The 21,784-nt window shown below is 52.3% G+C and overlaps 1 protein-coding gene across 1 annotated transcript in view; it reads right to left on the reverse strand.

Annotated features, from left to right (window-relative positions):
- Nucleotides 1-17,701, reverse strand: part of NAT10 (N-acetyltransferase 10) — a 28,620-nt gene extending 10,919 nt beyond the window's left edge. The window contains exons 1-15 of the mRNA XM_075545914.1: nt 17,513-17,701; nt 14,883-15,005; nt 14,579-14,670; nt 13,648-13,819; nt 11,678-11,800; nt 10,086-10,147; nt 8,263-8,377; nt 8,050-8,157; nt 6,186-6,319; nt 5,310-5,403; nt 5,099-5,197; nt 2,274-2,410; nt 1,657-1,781; nt 1,105-1,255; nt 747-843 (exon numbers count right to left, since the gene is read on the reverse strand). Coding sequence (XP_075402029.1) covers nt 747-843; nt 1,105-1,255; nt 1,657-1,781; nt 2,274-2,410; nt 5,099-5,197; nt 5,310-5,403; nt 6,186-6,319; nt 8,050-8,157; nt 8,263-8,377; nt 10,086-10,147; nt 11,678-11,800; nt 13,648-13,819; nt 14,579-14,670; nt 14,883-14,990 — 1,617 coding nt within the window. The 5' untranslated portion in view covers nt 14,991-15,005; nt 17,513-17,701. The remainder of the gene's footprint in view (nt 1-746; nt 844-1,104; nt 1,256-1,656; nt 1,782-2,273; nt 2,411-5,098; nt 5,198-5,309; nt 5,404-6,185; nt 6,320-8,049; nt 8,158-8,262; nt 8,378-10,085; nt 10,148-11,677; nt 11,801-13,647; nt 13,820-14,578; nt 14,671-14,882; nt 15,006-17,512) is intronic.
- Nucleotides 17,702-21,784: the final 4,083 nt, after the last annotated feature.

The raw sequence follows: 21,784 nt of genomic DNA on the forward strand, positions 1-21,784 counted from the left end.
ATCACCTGGATGGGAGCCCAGGAGGCCATCGTTCTGCCCCCCCACCCTCCGCGGGCTAAGTGCCATCTCAGCACAGCGCCCTGAGGCTCGGAGGGCTAGCACACCTTATTTAGTGGGCTTAGACTACTCGGGTCACAGCTGCCAGTGGAGCCTTTTCCAGAAGAGACCACCACTTCAGGAAAAGCTGTTACTACTTCAAAGACCAACTCTTCAGCCCCCCTTTAAAGGCTCCTCACAGTAACGCTGCTCAGATTCACCCAGAGCAGCCTTTCCCACGTGCCCTTTACAGACTGTCGAACTGAACCGTCAACTCACTGCCCTCTAAAAAAGCACCCTGGGGTGACAGTTACTACATGTTCTCTTTAGCAGTGGTCCTGTGGGATAGGCACTGGGCGGCTAACTGCAAGGTCGGCGGTTCAAACCCACTAGCTACTCCTAGGGTGAGGCAAGGCTGTCTGCTCCTACACAGATTTGCAGTCTTGGAAATCCACTACAGGGTGTCCCTATGAAGCAGAAGCAACTCGAAAGCAAAGCAATGGGTTTGGTCTTTATTGATTGAGTGGACCAGCAAGAGATCCAACTGTGACTTATTTGGGCAAGGCTTTCTGCTCCCTGCAGTTCACAGGCACACACGGCCACGGACAAGGCTGAGCAAGAAGGGCCATGTGAGCCCTGCCAGTAGGGAACAAAGGGCAGGCTGATCAGGCGAGTGGTGGCTGGCCACTCCCCGCGGCGAGGACACTCACCTTGTAGTGAGAGGCCACATAGAGGGCCATGAGCCGCTGGAGGAAAACCTCAGAGGCCTTGTGGTAACAAAAGAGAGTGTCTCTGTTCACAATGTAGCTGGGTCCCAAGTTAAGCAGCCAAACAGACGAAAGAAGTTCCCCAACAGGCCAGTGTTTCCAAGGGTCACCAGGAGATGGAGACCTCTGGAAGAGGAGCTCAGTGCCCCAAGCACAACACGGGACTGGGGCAGCGAGGACACCAAGGAGCCAGGAAGGCGGGCGCTGCCCTCTTCTCAGAGCGGCGCCCACCACCGAGGCCTGGACCCCGCTCCCTGCTGCTTTCCTGCCCCTCCCCTCCCCGCCTCCCAGCAGAGGATACAGCTCGCAGGCTTCAGGCAAGGGGCAGCCCGAGATGATCCGGGTGATGCTGAGACAGTCCAGGCACAGCAGGTCGTTGAGCCACTTCTCCACGGCATCCCCAGGTGCGTACCGGATTGATTCCTGCAGGGACACCTCGTGCAGCGTCCGAGCTGTCACAGACAAACAGACAGACAGACAGACACACACACACACACACACACACACACACACACACACACGATGATTAAACAGGTGCCCAGCAGAGAGGCTCCCTCCCAGGTAACCATGGCTCAGAAACGGAAACGGCATCTCAGGCTGCCCCATGGAGACTCGGCCTGCTGTGTGGAGGTGTGGAGGTCTCATGCTGGGGACAGCCTTACTCAAAAATGGGAACCAAACTCACTGCCAGCAAGTCCATTCGGACACACAGGGAGCCTGGGACTTATGGCTCCTCCAAGGAGAGCTACTCCCCTTCTGGAGACTTAGCCTTTGTGCCCCGTGGTGGGCAGGCTGGGCAGCAAGACAGCGCGAGGGAACCACAGGGACCGAGTCAGCACTCGTGTCAGGGTACCTGATGCCAGCCTGGCTGTGGTGGTCGTCTTGTTCTCGGCGGTCGTGCTGACCTGGCTCTGGGCGCTCTGTTGGCGGAGCTGCTGGATCAGCTTGAGGGACAGTGACCGGCCAGTGCCCTCGTAGCTAGGGACAAAGGCCATGCACTCAAGCAGAGGGTCCCCAAACCCAGGCTCCTGGAGCGGGCAGAGAGCCTGCTCCCTCATCCTGCTGACACCCCACTCCCGGGGACTGCTCCCCCAAGCTCGGCCTCTCCTTCCACTTCCTGGCTTTTGTCCGATACTGTCTTCCTAATTCTCCCACAGCAAACATGAAGGAGGGACTTCTGACCAAGCAAGTTCTTGTGGCGGCATGGCAGTGACACGTGGAACTGCTAAACGCAAGGCCAGTGGTTCCACACCGCCAACCCCTCCGAGGGAGTAAGATGAGGCCTTGAAAACCCACCAGGCCGGTTCTGGGAAGTTATAGGTGAGACCCACTGGATGGCAGTGAGTCTGGGTTTGGGGTGGTTTTAAGTCGGCTCTCTCATGCTCATTAGCTACTGAAGCACCATACTCAGGTGCCCACCCCCCACCCCCGCCCGTGTTCCGACCTCCCTCAGGGACAAGGGCTCTGTACCCGTTGATGGTGGAGGCCATGAAGACGAGGTACGGGCCAAGCAGGCTTTTCACCAGGGGCAGCGGGATGGCGGCGGCCTCGTCGATCACCACCAGCTCTGCCTGGCCCAGCTTCACCGCATCGGCCGGATGGATGTACTGAAGGATAAGACACTGACCTGAGCTTGGGCCCCAGAAAGCACTGTACATCCGGGTCCCCATCCTAACGTCACTCTCTCCTCACTCTTCCCCCACTTGTTCCTTCTTTCTCCACTTCCTCCCCTCCATGTCTCTGTGCAGGGCAGAATGAAATGGGTGGAGGCAGGCCCCAGGGTCAGTCAGGGTGCAGTGACCAACTATGTGGCACGGGGCAGGCCTTGTATCCCACGGTGTCTCAGGTGCCCCTGCTGATGGGTGCGGTGGGCACACCCATAGTAGGGTTGCTGGAAAGGAAGGGCAGGTGTGCTCCAGGCCTCACCCGCTGGGTGCTGCCCAGAGGCTACTCCCTTTGCTTTCCCTCTAAGCCTGCCCCAGGTGCTGGTGCAGCTTCGGAGAAAGGACTGGGCAGTGGGGGGACTCCGGGAGAGCTGAGGACCGACACACCCCGGGGTGAAAGGGAGAAGCCGATGCAGTCTGCGCTCTCGTGCTTACAGACCTGTCACCCAGAACCACAGGCTGCAATCTGGCCAGAGCTTGCACACACACTGAAGGAAAACAGGCTGCGGCCATGCACAGACACGTTTCCACAGAAACAGCATAGGCACTGGGACCGGGAGGAAACACACCAATCTCTCGAGCAGCTCCCACTGCGGAGATCCAGGGAGCGGGGTGGGGAGAGGGACAGGAGGAACATCAACCGCGTCTGTATTTTAGCCCGTGAAAACTCAGCTAGCGAGCTTTCCCAAAGGGTGACAACGCAGCAGCAGCAGTCCATCAACCCGAGCGATGGCAACGCAGCGCAATGGCAACGGCTCACTTGCGAGGGTCTTTAAAACGGCTTTGCTACAAGGTGGTGAGCCAGGGCGGGGCGGCCCCGCTCTTCTCGGAGCAGCAGACTCCTCACAAGGACTCCCCGTGCTCGGAAACTTAATGGGGAAATGAGAAAAGCCCGATACAGCAACCTTCTGGGGGAGGCAGCACTGCTGACTTTAAGCCAGTGGTTCTCAACCTTTTTCACGCTGCGACCCTATCATACAGGGTGGTGACCCCCCAACCATAACATTATTTTGGTTGCTACTTCATCATTATCATTTTGCTACTGTTAGGAATTGAGTGACCCCTGTGAAAGGGTCGTTCAACCCCCAAAGGGGTCACAGACCCACAGGTTGAGAACTGCTGCTTTAAGCTAATATTCCTGTTTTCTCCCTCTCTGGCCCCAGGCGTCTCATACAGTAAGGTCTCCTCCGCTCCGTTCACGCTCCAGCCTGGCAACAAAAAGCCCCTGGTCACCCGAGGGGGCACTGAGTTCAAGTTCGGGGAGGAGCAGGGGCCGTGCCGGTGCATCTCAGGGGAGTGGCTTCCTGCTGGTTGGTGCATTTTCTTGAGCCTCAGCACTCACTGTCAGCCTGCCCCCTCTCCTTTCAGTTGAGGAAAGCAGGCAAACGTGGGAAGGAGTGTAAAGCAGAAAGAATCCAGGAGACCTCAGAGGGGGAAAGGGCGACCCTAAGGTATAGGGCAAGACTTAGATCGCCTATACCTTGGGCTCCAGGATAGTCTATCTTCGGTTAACATTCGAAGAAGGAAGCCAGTTCCCTGACCGACACCCCAGCCATCCAACAAAGACATGGATGCGCCGGCCCTCAGTCCTCCCACAGGCCTGCCACATGGAGGTCACTTCCACAGATTAAGCCAGGTGGAGCCTGGGGCCCGGGACAGGATGGCCACTCGGGTTCAGAGAGCTTTCTGGAAAGCACTGCTGGGGGAGGACAATGGGCCACGTGTGACACCAGAGCCTGCTCTGCAAAGTGATGCTTTTAAATGAAGTTATTGTCCTAGTGAAACAAACAAGAGCTGAGGTCGTAACACTCCAGGCGCTCCCCCTACCCCACCCCACCCCATTAAGCTGTTTGCTGTCAGAGAGAAAGCAGTTCAGGGAATTTTACTGTCAATTTGAACTTCTATGAAAATGTAGGGGTGGATTCCAACCTGTCCATCAGGTCGCAGCCCGATCGTAACTCCTTTGGAGTATGACACCCCCAAAGCTCCCGGCTCTCTGTCCCTCACCTCCCTATTTGCTAGCACTCTGCACCGACGGAGTGCCCTGCCAAGTTTCCACCAACCGTGGACGCTTGTATTCGGGCGTTTAGCCCATCCATCGGGTGGCCCATCCATCGGGTGGCAATGACCTCCCTTGGAGGTGCAACTGAGATACATAGCTCTCTGGAGGCCAGCCTCTCTCTGCCTTCACCTCCTTGTTCGAGGGCCACTCCGAGAGCTGCCAGGGCCAACTGGTGTTCCCACCGCCCTTGGATCCACAGGACTTCGCACCCACCAGCCTGGGCCCTTCCTGCAATCTGCGTCACTATGTGTGGCTACAGGAGTCTCAAGAGGGACTTATGGACGAGGATCAGGCTCAAGGACTTGCGTTGGACCGGGTTGGGATGCCTTCTTCACAGTCACTTCTTATACCTCGATGGGTGTGGCTGGGTTTGTTTCTCTAGGTAACAAGGCCTAACACACACTACACGCTTGCTTCTTGTGCTTGACTGCTTTCCTTCAGCAGAATCTAATGGTCGGGAGCAGAGTGAAAGCAAAGCAGCCACACTCTCAGGAAGCCCCAGACGGCAGCCCCTCAGAGCGACTTCCACGCGGCGTGTGGGCCCAGAGTGGGGGTGCCGGGCGGCTCACCTGGATGGTCTGCCTGTGCTCACGGAACACGTTCACTCTGATCACGGCCTTGTGGAACTCGGGGTTCAAAGACTGAACAATCTCATAATCCAGGTGCTCCTGAAAGGGGGGAGTCAAACCAGTGACGTGCTCCGGGCTGCAACAGGAAGCACGCGCACACGCACCACCAGTTCCCACCGCACAGATGCGCGGGCAGAGCCTCCCGTCCTACCTGATACTGCAGCGCATCGAACCCTTTAAACACAAACTCAAACAGAGTGTGCAGGTTGTCAGGGCTGGGGGAGGTGACGAAGACATTGGAGTACCTACAGGGCAAAGGGGAAGGAGAAAAGAAAGCTGCCGACAGGCTATCAGTCAGGCCTCCCGTGGTGCAAGAGCACAAGAGCAGCTCCCCACCGAGGGGCTTCCCTTCCCGACCAAAGAAAACACCAGAAGCCGCAAGCCCAGCAACTCACTGCCAACCACTGGGACAGCCAGCAGCGCAGGACCAGAGGGAGCACCTCCCCCAGCTGCAGAGCTGGCAGGCTGCTCCCCACCCATCCTGCTCCCCGTGACGGAAGTGATTGCTTCGTCACCACCGGCTGTGCCTGAAGTCGGAGAGGGGAGGCCCAGGAGGCTACTCTGCTGGAGTATCAGTCAGGACCACGGACACCCAGCTCGACAGCAGGGCTTGGCGAGGGAACCTTAAGTTAGCCGCTGCAGTTCCTGAACCCAGGTTCACCCCGTCTACAAACGCTCACAGAGCTTCCGGAAGTAGCGAGGAGGAGCATGCATGCGGGTGGATAAGCACATATGCAGAGCTGGAAACACCCCCCTCTGCTCTACCCAGGGCCAAGGGCAGAGACAGCGGCTGACAGTAAACATCGCCCTGTATGTGTTTTCGGGAGGACAGTTAACTTTAGGTAGGGGCGACAACGACCCTCACGTGTGTCCACCAATGTTAACACTCATCTGTGCACACCCAGGAAGCCGAGGCACAGCAAGGCCAGTCAGGGCCAGGAACGGTCTCCAGGCCACGAACTATGCACACCAAGCCCAGGCGAGCCCAGAGTACCCAAAGGTGGGAAGGCGGATGCGATGCCCTTACCCAAAAGCCACGGCCCCTGCAATGGCCAAGCCCAGGGCCGCGGACTTCCCTCTTCCTCGGGCCGCTGTGAGCGCCACCGTGCTCCGCAGGGTCTTCTCCGAGATGCCCTCGATGAATTTCAGGACGGCTTTGGCCTGTGAAGCGCACACGGTGAGGCAGGCTCAAGAGAGGCCCAGGCTTCCACCATCTGCCAGCACTGCTACCGGGAGAGGGAGGGTGCAGGCCCCAGCCGACAGAGGGCAGGAGGGGGAGAGGCTGGGGAAGATGGTCTCCAGAGGGAAACTCGCCAAGGGATCTGGGTCCTACTTGTCAGAACGTGGCCTTTTTGGGGGACTGCGTCGTTTATCCTTCTGTTTGCTACTTAAGAGTGGGGGAATTATAAACAGTGAGAAAATACAACTGGGGGGCAGGGGCCACCTCAGTGACCTCACAGAAGCCAAGCAGATATTAACTGAATTTTTTTTTTAAAAAAGAAAAAGGTCAAGTAACCCAATTGCAAACCAGGCAGGAGAGCAGGTGAGATTAGTGATGGTCGACAATCATGGTTAAAGGACGGGCTCACTTGTTAACCAGAACAGCACTCTGATGCTGGGCTGGCTAGGGCTTGGGGCAGCGGTTCTCAACCCTTTTGGAGGCCTAATGACCCTTTCACAGGCGTTGCCTAAAACCATCGGAAATGGTCTTAGGAACCAAGACATGACTCCTTTATTCGTCTCCAGGCGGATCTGCCCACATGCAGTTACACCCACATATGAGTACCCTGCGTGAAGACTGCTACCCACGCTACACCATGCTTCAAAGGTGAAATTTCATTTATTTGTAATTAGAAATAAATATTCCACGATATATAATTGCATATTGTTTTTATGATTAATCACTATGCTTTAATCATGTTCCATTTGTAACAATGAAACCACATCCCAAATTTCAGATATTTACATTACAACTCAAAACAGTAGCAAAATCATAGTTATGAAGCCGCAGCGAGATGCCCCGCCGAGGAGCACATACCCCTTCTGCGGTGTGGCGGAACACGGAGTCCGCACACGGACACCGTCAGCTGCCGGTGGCGTTCCCTCTGGCCGATGAGTGGAAACGCATCAGTTTCCCTTCTTTGACTTAGGAAATTCATTTTGTCCTCTTGATTACGTTACCATACTCCCACTGGGGTTAGTTCCTCTCCCCATCGCCCCCGCTCCTGCCTGATGATGAACAGGGTGGCAGGGTAACCACAGCTGTAGCGTGGCCACAGAGAGAGCTTCCAGAATGCAAAGGGAAGCCAGCTGGTCACGAGCGGCCGGCCGAGGAGGCGGTGCCATGGCAGCTGTTGCCCATCATGAGAGCAGGGCCCAGCGGCCATGCTGCTCATCTGGCTCACGCTGGACCAGACGGCGGCCTGAGGAGACCTGACAGCTCCCCCCAGGGCCCTGGAAGCAGAGACACTGAGACACTGGAAGGCACTCCCACCCCGCCTACTGCTGTACTCCCAGACCAGGCACTCCCTACCACCATGGGGCCCTGAGGTGGCCTCGCTGGGGACCTGCGTTAAGTTCAGGAGGCCTCAAGCTCCCACAGCTGTAGAAGCCTCACGTGACTGAGGATAAAACCCTACTTCAACATCCGTCAGCCGGGGAGGAAGGAATGAACTGAGGAGTCCCACCCTCCCTCGGAGAAAGCACCCCCCAGCTCCCTCTCCAAACACAATCCACCCACCTCTCCCTGACCCCGCGGCTACAACGAGGGGGACCAAAGTTCTCCCTGGACGTTGGTGAATCCATACACTACCAGGGAGTCCTGTTGCCACCAAGCAGGAGTGAGTGCAGGTCAAAGTTGTGGCAGGCAGAGCTGGGCACGGCACCCTCACCTGGTCCAGGGTCCTGCAGCAGTCCACCAGCACGCCCACAGGCTGCGTGTCCTGCAGGCTCTCCTTCAACTCCTTCAGCTCCACGTCAGAAGGACCCAGACTCTCCTCCTGCCAAGGGAGGGGAGAAGGGGGGAGAGGGTTTGTGCCACCCGAGGGACCATCAACACAGAAAACACCAACCACCCCCCCAACTATTGGGCCCCTGGTGCTCACCGGAGGCTGGGGAGGCAGGGCCTCAATGTTGGCAATGTGGGAGGAGAGGGGCAGGATGTTGAGCTGGTCATCAATGACGAGACACTTCTTACAAGAGGCCAGGGAGAGAATAAACCTAAGGAAGGAAACCATGGTGGTGAGGAGAGGGCGGGGGACAGCGGGGCCCACCCAGCAGGGTGGCTTTATACGGCCCACAGGAAAACCAGGGTCAAGCCATCACTGAATGATGTCACACGCCCAGCCCACACATGGGCCCCAGGCACAAGACAGACACACCGGCACAGAGGGGACTGGGCTCCGGTCACAGGGAGGAAAGGCCAAAGGGAGACAAACGGGGAGAGGAAGCTCCCCTAAGAAACTTCACACCAGCAGAAAACATGGGTCCGGCTGTAACATTCAAACCTCCCAACCAAATCCAAAGGAGGGAACAGGAACAGGATCAGATTGTTTGTAAAAAAAAAAAAAAGGGAAAAAGTGAGGTGCGAGTTTGCGGAAAGAAGGCTACGGATGACAGTGGAGGCTCTGCAGCGGCACTGAGCCTCCGATGAGTCCCTTCTGAGCATGCTTGCGGGATGGGAATAACCTGGTGACCAGACAGAGTGCTGGCGGTGACGACTGGAGATGAAAATGATCAATCTGACTTGAACAGTTAAAACCTTGTCACGACAGCTCCCATCTGATACACTGTGACCTTGATCTTTTTTTTTACTGTTTTCTGTGTTTTTCATATTGGGGTTTACCTCAGTTGTGTTTTGTCCTTGTAAGTGGCCTTCTTAAATTTTTGTTACATTTTTCAGGATATGAAACCCAGGATGAACCTATAGACGACAACTAGAATACAGATTGGGAGGGGGGGATACAGTGGGAGAGGTTGGGAGGGGGTGTAAGAGGGAGCTGATATCAAGTTCAAGAAGGAAGGAAATGTTTGGAATTTGATTTTGGCAACAACTGTACAATGCTGCTTGCTGTGATTGAACAATGGATGGGTATGATGTCTGCATTAGTTCTGAATAAAATGGTCTGTTGAGAAGAAAAAACAAACTAAACCACTAAATTCAGACCTACTCCCACAGCTGTAAGCACAGGGCTTCTCACTGGTCACCCTCTCAGGCTTCCGGTCCACTAGCACACGGCTCACCTGTGGTCTACTCACTGCCCTCCCTTCTGGGGCAGGCAGCCAGCCACCCGACTAGTTACATCATTCAAATGAGAAAACCACCCTATGCTTCCAGGAGGGCAGGGTTTCCGCACTCCCACACTGCTGACGCGTGCTGCGGGGGTGCTGTCCTGTCCACTCTGGGCTGTCCAGCAGCATCTCTGGCCTCTACCCTAGAGGCCAGGAGCCCAGGCCCAGGCCAGTTTCTCATGGCTCTGGGGTGGAAGGCCTCTGAGGCCAATCTGGGAGAGGTTTGTCAAAGAGACCACCACTGCTGCCAAGCTCTTCAGAGGCCCCACTGGGAGGACAGTGCACACTGCCACAAAGGCAAAAGTGTGGCCAGGAAACCCTTTGGTTACACGGTCCTTCCGACCAGTGCTCTGCGAAGCCGGTTTCAGGAAACAGAGGGCACTGAGTAAATCAGAGAGAGAGGGCCACAGAATCAGTCAGCACCAGAGACAAGCCAGGGCTCTGGGGACGGACACACACACACACACACACACACACACAGCCAACCACCCCTCAGTTCGTTGTACAACTGTTGCTATTAGGAGCCCTACCTCTTCGGACTCCTCTACCCCTTCCCCACACCAGAGCAAAGTGCTCTGTTGGATCCAAGTGGACCGTGCCTTCCACCGAGAGGAGGACAGCAGGCCCAGAGACCTACCGCTCATTGAATCTCCCCACCACGTCCTGATGGGCTTCGGTTCTGTATCGGGAATGCACATCCTAAAAAAGCAAGGCAATTTCCGTGAGCGCCCAGAGAGCCGTGACACCATCCTGTGAGGCGACCCTGGCGTCCGTCAAGGGACTATCAGAGATGCGCTTCTGTAAGCAAAGACCCCCACCCCGACATACCACGCCTGTTGAACTAAATCGGCCAGAAGCCGCCTGCTGGCACTGGGGCTCAGCACATCCCATGGAGGGATTTCCTGAGGCAAGCACCAGCGGACATGTCTGCGGGACATCGAGGTGGACAGGCAGGCCACCTGTGAGTGATGGTGGGAGTGGGCAGGGATAGGACTCAGTCACTGAGATTTGAGGAACATCCATCTCATCAGCCAAGTGTGCTCAGGACATCCTGTGCCCAACCCTCACACCACTGCCACACAGCTGGGCCAGGGACATGACTCAACACCAAGTTCCAGAACACAAGTGTGGAGTCAGGAGACGAGTGCTGCTGGCAAGACACAGCCTGAGCGGTGTGTCCTCAAAGCAGCCTCTGCTTTGGGAGACAGCTCTCTGCCAGATCCAAAGTTCTTTCATGCCCCACCGAGAGTGCAGCCGGAAACGCCCCTTCCTTCTCCGCTACAATGAGGGCCAGCATCCGGGAATGGCGCATGGACAGGCCCTGCTGCGAGAGTGCAGAGCATCCCCCTAGAAGGCGACCTGGGTCAGCGCTGCATCCCAGCCGAGGCTCACTGGCTCAGGACCTGCATAGGTCTCAAGACCCAACTCTCACTGTCATTTAGTGGACTCACCAAGACCCCACAGAACTGAGTACAACCGGCCCTTTGACGGGAGACCCTTTCTCACGGGAGCAGACAGGGGAGCTGCTGGGCTTGAACCAGGCACTGAGGGTTGAAGTGCGCAACCCCCGGTGCCTCATCCACTGCGCTGGCAGGGTTCTTTCCAAGCCTGGGAGCTCAGGAGGCTTTCAGAGGTTTCGTGACCTGCAATGGCTCTTTGACTGTTTACTGCCCAGTCCTGTGCCGTCCTCACACCTAACGTTACCAACAGTTTCGCTGCCCCTGTACTTTACCAAGGACGATGTCCTTCTCTAGGGACTGATCTCTCCCGACAACATCTCCCAAGTATGTCAGACAAAGTCTTGCCATCCATGTCCCTAAGGAGCACACGTCTTCCAAAGCACACTTGTCTGTTCCCCTGGCAGTCTGTGTACTGTCACCATTCTTCACTAGCGCCATAATGCAAACTCATGGGTGATTCTTACTTGATGTCCCCTCATCAGATGTCCAGCTTTCACACGCACAGGAGGTGACAGAAGACCCCTTCGCATGGGTCAGGGGTTCCTCAGTCAAGTAACCTCTTTGCATTTCAACATTTGGAAGGTCTTGTGCAGCAGATTTACACAATGCAAGGAGTTATCTAGCCTCTTGACTGCTGCTTCCATGAGCGTTGAAGTCAAAAAGCTCCAAGCCTAGAAACTGCACTAAATGCCCAGCGGGAGTTCTTGTAGGGAGTGGCCCTGCTGAGAAGGCAGGCAAGGCAGAGCCGACAGGTGACAAGCAGACTTACCATGGTCATGGTGTACAACTGCTTGAGTGAATTCATGGTCCGCAGGAGGATGACCACCAGCCCACCGCCTGCCACCGTTTCTACAGTCCTGGCCAGCAAGTTTGGAGTCAAGGCTTCAAAATCCTAGGAGATGGAGACCTCAGAAAGGGCTGGTTGTCGACAGGTCAATGTCGCCCACAGGGTCACCAAGCCCAGGGCAAGCTGATCAAGCAGAGACAGGGCTTCAGTGCCCAAACCCCACACCACTTCCCAACCTCACTGGCTCCCCCCACCCCCAGAACCCACACAAACCCTGGACATTCGAGCCCCTCCCTTCCTACAGAAGGTGAGTCTGGCCCCAAAGTACAGCTGTATCTGGTTTGATGTCAAAAGGTTTCTGATAAAATCTGACTGGGAAACAAGTCCTCCATTGGCTCCCCCCTTGTAGTTTCCTGACAAGTGGACAGATCTGCCAGGTGTGACAAAACCTAATCGTACCACACGGAGGAGCTATTGCTTATAGGAGCCCATCAGTGCTGCCTCTGCTCAGGGTGGGGACAAGAGCCTGAGCCCAACAGGCATGTCTAGCTGCTCTTAGCCTGTGAGGACGAAGAGTGAGGGAGCAGATGTTCTTTCCTGACGCCCACGAGGGCTACCAGTGGGGTGCCTTGGATGACAGGACGAAACTACTGGAACTTCTGATTTATACTCTATAAGGTGTGTTTTACAATGTGCACAATTGTGGGTATAGTAAGACTTCAACCTAACTTATGAAACTGTCTTGCCTTTTGTCTTTGTGGAGGGAGTAAGGTGTCAAGGGAGGAGCCCTCAGAAACTGAGCTGATAACCCAGAGACTGGCCATCAAAACCCACCTAGTGGCACAGTGGGGCATGAGTTGGTTGCAATCTGAAAAGTCAACAGTTCGAAATCACCAGTTGCCCTGCAGGAGCAAGATGGGACAGCGATGGCATCAGCTCTATGGCAGTGAGTCTGCGTAGCTCAGACATAACAGACTGTGAGGACAGCACGACCGACGGGGCTGTACACAGGTCACGGAGTCACAACCAGCCTGCCGGCTCTAACAGCAGCAGCTACTGCTCAGGGGGACACACACCTGGCAAACTGCTCCCATACAGGTGACAGATGAAAGAAAACTATGGGGCTGTCCAACTCTGTCACTTGGGGCCAGAGTCAAAAATGGATTCAACATCACTTCACAGCAACAAAAAGTTTCCCAAGAGTACTACAAAGGCTGCCAGAACTGAACCATGCAAAAAGCCCACCAGCTTATAAGGTTCTTACTATGTGTGATGGGGGAAGGGGGTCACAGCAGTACTGCTATTGGGGCCCTCTGGGCAGGACAGAAAGACTACTAGCCTGTATGCAATTGATGAAAACCCGTTCCGTTGCTCACTGGGCAGGAAAGGTTCTTTGATTAAGTCCAATGAGGGCCCGGGGCTCTAGGGCCGCTCAAAGCTAAGTCCTTTCTATCACGTTCAGCTACTAAGAGCCAAGTGTGATAAAACCTGAGCCAAGGTTAGTGCCTCTAAACCTGGGGTCCTCAAACTTTGTAAACCAGGGGCCAGTTCACGGTCCCTCAGACCCATTGGAGGGCCGGACTATAATTAAAAGAAAAAAAAAACTACAAACAAATTCCTATGCACACTGAACATATCTTATTTTGAAGTAAAAAAACAAAGGGGGCAAAAACACTCGGCGGGTTGGATAAATGTCCTCAGCAGGCCACATGTGGCCCACGGGCCGTAGTTTGAGAACGCCTGCTTTAGAAGGCTGCTGCTTTCCATAGAGCCTTCTGCTTTTACACAGGAGGACGTGAGCCAGTTTCCTGCGGGAACATGGCCCTGCCTTCCACAACTGATGCCGCACAGGGGCCTGGGAACCAGCTCGCCTCACTGCACCACCTGTTCTCACTGAGAAGCGGCCAGTCCAGCACCTCCGTGGAAGCCACACACCGGGGTCAGCCACCCACCTGGAGGACACACATGCCGAAGGTGTTGCCCAGGATCTTGTGCGTCTCGTTGTAGTAGCAATAGCGGATGTTTGTGGCCGCAACGAAAAGTTCAAAGGGGTCATCCTGCTTTATGCTCAGCGTCCCGTTCTTGATTTTCTTCTGCAGCTGCCGCATTCTTTTCTTCCTGTGGCTGGAACCACCCCCATCCCAGGACAGCCAGTAAGCCAGAGGGGCTGGAGAGTGGGCACAGGGCAGAGCCTCAACAGTCACCCAGTGAGATCTTCATAACTAGTGGAGAATTTGGAGAAGGAGGGGCCAGTTCCCTGGGAAAGCCAGAGAGGCATTTCAGCAGCAGGCTTACAAAAAGACAGAAACTGAGCAGGGAGAGGCAAGGAAAGGAACTTGCATTCATTGGGGCCCAATCAGCTAAGAGCAGAAAACCGTGTGCAGAGAGCAGGGCAAGGGACTAGGGACTTAACCCAGCCTGCCATCACCCGTCGAGGAGCGCCGTTCTCCAGGGTTAGCAGCCCAGTCTGGGGTCCACTGCACCATCAGGCACTGAACTGGGCACTTACAACCTAAGACAACCTAACTCACTGCCGTCCAGTCAGCTGGGATTCCCAGTGACCCCAGACGGCAGAGGCCTCTAAACTGTTACTTTTTACAGGAGTAGAAAGCCTCCTCTCTATCCCTCGGAGTGGATGGTGGTTCCCAACTGCTGACCATCCAGTTAACAGTCCAACGGGTGGACACTGGGGAGCATGGGTATGATTTGAAAGTGACAAGAACAAAGAGGGGAAGTGGGCGCTGACTTTCCCCCCATTTGGCAGTGTCCTCAGAGACACTGTCCCCACGGGTGACCCCACATAAGGAATCACCGCCTGGCACATCAATGACCAGACCGGGAGAAATCTGAAGTGGGGTGGGACACGCCAAGGGCCCAGCTGACCTGCTGAAGCCCAGCTCTTTCTTGTAACACCACAGCACAGAGGGTCGAGCCTTCACGGTCGCCTTGGACAACATGTGGTGGAGTATTACCACCTGCAACGAAACAGGTCACAGGCCCTCAGGACCCAGACTCAGTAGCTGCCATTTCCGGGAAAGAGAAACTCCAACAAACCACCAACGGAGGTTCCCAGGAGGCATTTTACTTAAAGAAACCCAGCGGCAGGGGCCTCCGTGTCACCCTGTACTCAGCCCCCACACCCGCCCTGAGGAACAGAGACCAAGTCTAAATGTGCACCCGGCCTGACCTGGTCCTTTGCTCGATCCCCGACGACAACAAACAGCGACCTCTGCCGCTGGGCGATACCATTCTCGATGAGGACCCGGATGCGGTTGTCCACCTTCTTGCGATTCATGGCGGAAGACTGTCACTAGAAGAGACAGAAAGGAAAGGCAGCTGGAACAGCTCTGCCAGGCTCCCTCCTGCATGGCCAGGGCTGCTGATGACGTTCCAGCTTCTGCACCCTCAAGGGAGGAAAGAAATCGCCCCACAGTTGAAAATGAGGTCTGGTGTGGGGTGGGGTCAACAAACTGTTATCTAGCATAGGAAGTCTGCAAGGGAACTGGAATCTGTAACTCTACCGGAGTTAAAAACAAAACAAAACAGGAAACCGAAGTATCAAAACAAAAACCAAAGCGATTCCAATACAAATGGTACGAGCCTACCCATAAGACAGTCATTTCAGAGCTTTTTCAAAGACTGTGAGGGTATGTATGCTAAAGATGCTGGGAAAATTAATACACATGCATTTAGAACACAATATATGGAGGGGAAGAAAAAAATGAGAAAAATATCATTTATTTCTGGCTGTGGGACTGCAAGTGGGTTTCAGTTTGTTTGCTTGTAGTTTAGTCCACGTGTTAATAACATAGCTGAGAGGTGAGTGTTTCTGTGATGAAATGTGTCTGTTTCGTGAAGAGAGGGGGATCCTAAGAAGGACGTTTACAGGTCCCCAAAGTTATGATTCTAACTTAAAAGTTATCTCAAAAAGAACTGCACATTATCGTACGCACACCCAACAGATCTGGGCAATCAACTGTGTTGCTGAAATGTTACAGTAAGTGTGTTACTTCAGACCAGTGGTTCCCAATCTTCCTAAGGCCGCCACCCTTTAATGCAGTTCCTCGTGGTGGTGACACCCCCCCCCCCACCAAAACATTATTTTCGTTGCTACTTCATCAGTCATTTTGCTAGTTATGAATCGGGCAACCCATGAAAGGGTATACGACCCCCAAGTTGAGAACCGCTGCTTAAGACCCACAGGCCCAAGTGCAGACACCACGGCGTCGTTCCAGCACGCAGGCCTGGGATGAAGCCAGGGTTTCCTGGGCAGTGAGCTTTCCAAGAACGGAGGTCTTTCCCTCCAGCAGCAGCTGGCTGGTTTGAAACTGCAACTTTTCAGTGAGCAGTCCGGAACTTAAGCTGCGCCTTCGCAAACCCAACCAAACTCACTGCCGACGAGTGGATTCCAACTCTCAAGTGGCCCTATAGGAAGCAGGCCATCTGCTCCTGACCGACTTTCAGTCTTTACAAAAGTAGACAGCTTCCTCTTTCTTCCCTGGAGCAGCCAGCCGGTTCAAACTGCTGACCTTGTGGTGAGCAGCTCCATGTCTCATCCATTTTGTCATTTCCCCCCAAACCAAACCCACTGTCACTGAGTATTCCCACCTGCAGCGACCCTACAGGGCACAGCAGAACTGCCCCGTGAGTTTTCAGAGACTGTCACTCTTTACGGGAGTGGAGAGCCTTGTCTTTCTCCCTCAAAGCAACTGGTGGTCTCTAACTGCTGACCTCATGGTTAGCAGCCCACGGGTGTGCCTTCAGACCACCTCATCTCACCCAAGCATGGTTCTTCAGTCATTCTCACCATAAAACTATGTCGCCATCAAGAGTCCCTAAATTTATGTTAAGAGGTACGTATGTTAAGAACTCAAACTATCTCACATGGTGACAGAGGCACGCTATGCCTCATTTCAAAGACTGAGCATTCAAAAATGTGTCCACTTAGAAATGCTGGGTTGTGGATCACATAGACTTCACAAAATCCCACCCATGGCCAGTTACTGAGCGCTGCTTTTTTGCCCTGGTTTACACACTGGACTACTAACTACAAGTTCGGCAGTTCCAACTACTAGCCAGCTGCTCAGCTGGCGAAAGGCAAGGCTTCGCACTGCCCTGAGAGTTAGTCTGGGAAACCCACAGGGGCTCTACTCCTCCCATAAGGTGGTGAACAATTGGGACAGGCAGGATGGCAGTGGGAGCCTTTGCTGGAGTTGCTGGGCCTGGGGAAGAAGTGCCAGACATAACGCTTCCATCCTCCTCGGAGGTGTTCACAGCAAAGAGATGAAAGGGCAACTGGAGGCACCTACAATTCGGTACTAGCCGCAGTCAGTGAGCTGACGACGGGCAGGTTGACGTGGACGGCGTTGTCAGGGATGCCTTCCTGAATTGCGGGCCTAGGAAGAGGACCATTTCTGTCACTCCCCATTTCAAATGAGACGCCCCGCTCAGGTGCACGGGTACACAAAACGAAGTCTTGAATATGACTACAACACACTCCACGTGCGGACAGTCAGACTGCCGTGGGTCAAAGCCCAGCAATACAACCAGGCAACTGCGGCCAGGCGCCGCGGGAGGCAGCTCCTGTCTCCCTCCAACCTCGCTCGTCTGGCTGGCGGTCCCTGCGGGTGAGATTCGGGTAGGGCTGTCCCTCGAGCGCGCGCACTGAGCCCACCCTGAGGACCCGGCAGTGAGAAGGGAGCCCGTTTCCTCGGAGCGCTAGGCCGGGCCGGCGTGGGCCAAGGGCCGCAAGCAGAGCCGGAATCGTTGGGTCCACCGACTTGGACACCCCACCCTAGCCTTCACGTGATGGGGTACCTGAGGGGCAGCTCGACGATCCGAGGCGGCAGCCAGCGGAGGCACGTGGGCGGACCAGACGCAGGAGCGAGGCGCACACGAAAAAGCCGCAGCCGGCGCCCGTCCGCGGGCTCTGACGCGAGCGCGACTAGCGGACGCGCTCTAAGCCAACCATGTGGTGCGCGGGGGACCGCCCTCGAGCCGCGTCGCCGGGAGATGACGCCACGGCGAGGGAGGAGCCAGTCTAACGGTGGCTTCCGGCCTGGTCTCTTCTCGCGATAGCTGTAGCAGTACCTGCTTTGCACGTTTTCTTGGTAAACCTTAAAATTCGTATCCGTGCTTAGCTATTGAGCGTTTCCCTGCTCTTAACGGTGTAGAGGCTGGTGAGTGTTAAACCCTAACTGAATTGTTTTCTTATTCACAAAGAATCCTCTAATTAAATGTAGACCTGATTCTTTACCATTAGCGTGAGAAACAAAGGTTGGATGCAGCTTTTTAAGCTTCGTGTGCAAGAGGCTCGAGATCAGCACGTCTTTTAAAATTTTAACCCCAATGTGGTGTGGCAAGATGCGGACACTCAACCAGTTACTTGTCACCGGATTCCCAATCGCCAATATTGACTGCACAGCCTGGAATTCTGCAGGGGTCCGATCATTACCTCAATACTTCTCAGGCTCCACTTAAACTCAACGTGGCTCTTTGGGAATGCTGTTAAGTCCACGTACTCCCAGTGAACCATCCTTGACTTAAAAACCCCAGCTCCTGCACAGACTTCGTTTTCATTCCACTCCACTGCAGGTACAAAGCTGCTTGACACCCTTGTCCGGATATTTGGGTGTACAGAAACAACTAAGGGTACTCACAGCTCTTGACCCACCACAACCCATGTAGCCCAGCTGAACTTCAAGCAGCAGTAATCAAAATACCTCTGCCACTCTAAGTTCACGATTCTTTTATAGGCTTTGAAAATACACCTAGCAAGATTTTACATTAGGGAGCAGCAATCGCCCTGCCCCCAGCGTGACACTGAATAAGTACTGAGCCTCAAGAATATTTTAATGAAAATCCTCCCAGGTTCACACACATACAATGGTAGGAAATGAGAAAATTCTTGACCAGGAACCAAGTATGGTTAGAGCGGGGGGGGGGGGGGGGGGGGGGGGGGGGGGGGGGGGAGAAGAGGGGAAGGGACAGGATATTAAGGTCACATAATAGTCATCCAGGGGGGAAAAAAACCGTAATGTAGATGCAATTGAAAATGATTAAATGATTAGGAAGTAGGACAAATCCTATCTACTTCCCCTTCTTTTAAAGGGTGCAGGTTCACACTGTGATACCAACTGAACTATAGGCGGTTAAGAACCAGAGAACCATCATGTTAGGAGTTACCTGTCCTAGAATGGCAATGCTGGCATCCAAGAGCGCTTTCACACTCAGTAGTACTTACAGATAGAATCATGTTTTTGATTAGACAAAAGGTTTGAGAATCCACTTTCATCTTAATAATGTAAAAGTATTTAGATCAAGATTATTGAGCACGACACCAGGGATGTTTAGGGTCTAGAAATACTTAGGAGCAACTCAAATGATGGCAGAATTCAAAGCATGGGCTGAATGATCACCTAGGAGAACTCAACAGGATACTGTTCCCTCAGGTGGAGGAAAATGTGTAGCATCTATCCTGTTCCCGCCATCCCAGATGCTTTTAAGTGTAATCACCTCAGGTTACACACTGGCGTCTCCCTGCCCTTCTCCCGCTTCTGTATACCGTTTTCACCTTGTATTTTACTGGCAACTTCATTTGGTAGCCCGACAACCTGTCAACTGGAACTGCTTAAAACCTTCAATGTGACAAAAATCTGAGTATGGAATGCAAGTATAAAGCCCGCCCTACACAATGTACCCCTTTACCTCTTTCTCCAGGCTCCCAGAAATCTTTTTAACTCTTTCCACTTGAGCCAAATAGCCTTCCCAGTCACTGGAGATCAGGCCATTAGACAACTCTATTCAACTCTTCATCATTGTCAGGTTTACTGTTGATCTCCTTGAGGTCTTGGATTTAACTGTCTCTTTTAATTACGTGTTTCCTATCATTTTAAACTAGTTTGCATTCTACCAACCATTTTGCTGTTTTCAACAGTGTCTTTGAGCGGGAAATAATGCTTCAGTCTTCCCTTGACATTTCTGCTGGATAGTGAGTACAGACAGAATGAGGCAAACTCTCAAGGGCAATGAGGGATCAGCTTTTAGCACGACTTAGATCTAATGTTTGTTAAAACATTCACAAACTTTCATTGTTTTGCGGAATCCTAAATAGGAAAGGTAGGAGGTATACCTTAAACTAGACTTAAGTGTCATTTTTCTAAAAGCCACGTCCCCCAACCCTTAAAGCTTTAAAAAGGACACGGTCAAGGGAATACGGACTCTAACCTAGTTAGCAATAAACACACAAGCATTGTAGCATGTAGATCAGTTTCAAGTTGGATATTAATGATTAGAGTGTAGCATGTATCACATTTTCCTAATTACAGACATATTCTTGAAAAGCCTGTAAAGGTCCAAAAACCCTCAGACATTCAGGAGGCCAACACCTTAACCATTTACTAAGTTTTATGAACAAGTTGTTGACTGAGCATCTCAAGAGTCTTCCAACGAGCAGCACACATCTTTCCCCTCTTCTAAGTGACAAAAGCCTCCCATGCAAACAGCTGCATGTGGAAGGAGACAAAACCATTACAGACTGACTAACTAGAAACATTGTTAGGGTTTTTTGTTTTAATGTCAAGATACATTAATTGGAAAAAGGGGAAAAAAACAAACCTCAAAACTATATTCTTAAAAACCCCAAAACTATATTTTTTAAGATCTGGAAATAAAACTACTAACCTAACATAAATCAGCAAGTCTAGTGTAGAGGTTTAAAAAAGAACTCTCGATACATATATAACCTATGTGAGATGATCAATATTGCACATTTACAAAAGTATTTTGTATGTGTTGTCTTGCTACATCATTTCCTTGCAATGATTCTGCTAAAATACGCATCTGACCAAACAAAGGCTCTCTACAGCTAGGATGAGCATTCACATATTATACAGGACACCGAGACTCAGGTCTTGCGGAGATACAAAGGTCTCTGCTCCACAGTGAGGCACTTCTTTAAAAATATGATTATCAGAATCAAGACATAAATGCTTTACATTTAGACTGTGATGAAAGACCAACCACCACCTCCCCAAAAAAAGTATTTAAAAAAGAACAAGCATGTTTTAAAAATGCACACAGAAACAATCGATTCACTACTAAAACTTTTACGCGTTCACATTTTCACTAATGCACATTAAGTTTGAAACTGCAAAGGCATTTCTTCCCCATCTCACTTGGGAACTGATAAAGAACATCACTATATGAAGATTTATTTGCTTCAAATTTTGTAATGTTAAAGGTACTGAAATTATCTACAAAGATAGCAAAATTAGTTTTATATACGCTTCCAAGCACACCACCATTTGGAAATTACCCAGTAAACCACAAGTGTTTTTTTATCCATCCCCTAAAATATAACTGACATATGGTTGTGGTACATCCCAGGCAGATGGGGAGGTGCTAATGAAACAATTGGCAAAATTAAACATATAACCTTTCCAACATGATGTACCACAACCACACGAGAAAAATCAGAAACTTATTTTATTTTAAAAAGAAACACTGAAGATTCCCCACTCCCCTAACAATTTTTAAATGTGAACTCTTCAATAGTCTATTTTAGAAGGGTACAAAATTAGCAAAAAAACTCGCCAGCTTACTAATGTTGAATATTGCAGAGCAGCATTGTCTTTTAAAGTAACTAAAAAATGGGAAAATATCCCATGCTCATGGATCGGAAGACTTAATACTTTGAAAATGTCAATAAAACCAAAAGCAATCGATATATATAATATAATCCTGATCCAAATCCAAATAACATTCTTTAATGAAATGGTAAGACTCATGTCGTTTTATATGGAAAAGGAGACTTAGAATTGATAAAGCACATACTGAAGAAAATAGTAGTACACCTACAACTTCCTTCCTGATCCAAGAACTTACTAACTATATATAAAGCCACAGTAATCTAAACAGTCTAGTAATGGTTCAGTGACAGATGCAAACCGCAAGGGAACAGAATTAAAAGCCCTGGGGGTAATTCTATTCATTGTGGGTAGCTTATCTTCAAATACAAGGTTCTTGGTTTATTCTATGGGGGAAAAAAAACAACCTCAAAATAAATGAAAAATCTAAATGTTAAAGTGA

This window comes from Tenrec ecaudatus, chromosome 4 (genome assembly GCF_050624435.1).
Source record: "Tenrec ecaudatus isolate mTenEca1 chromosome 4, mTenEca1.hap1, whole genome shotgun sequence".
In the NCBI taxonomy this organism is placed as follows: Eukaryota; Metazoa; Chordata; class Mammalia; order Afrosoricida; family Tenrecidae; genus Tenrec; species Tenrec ecaudatus.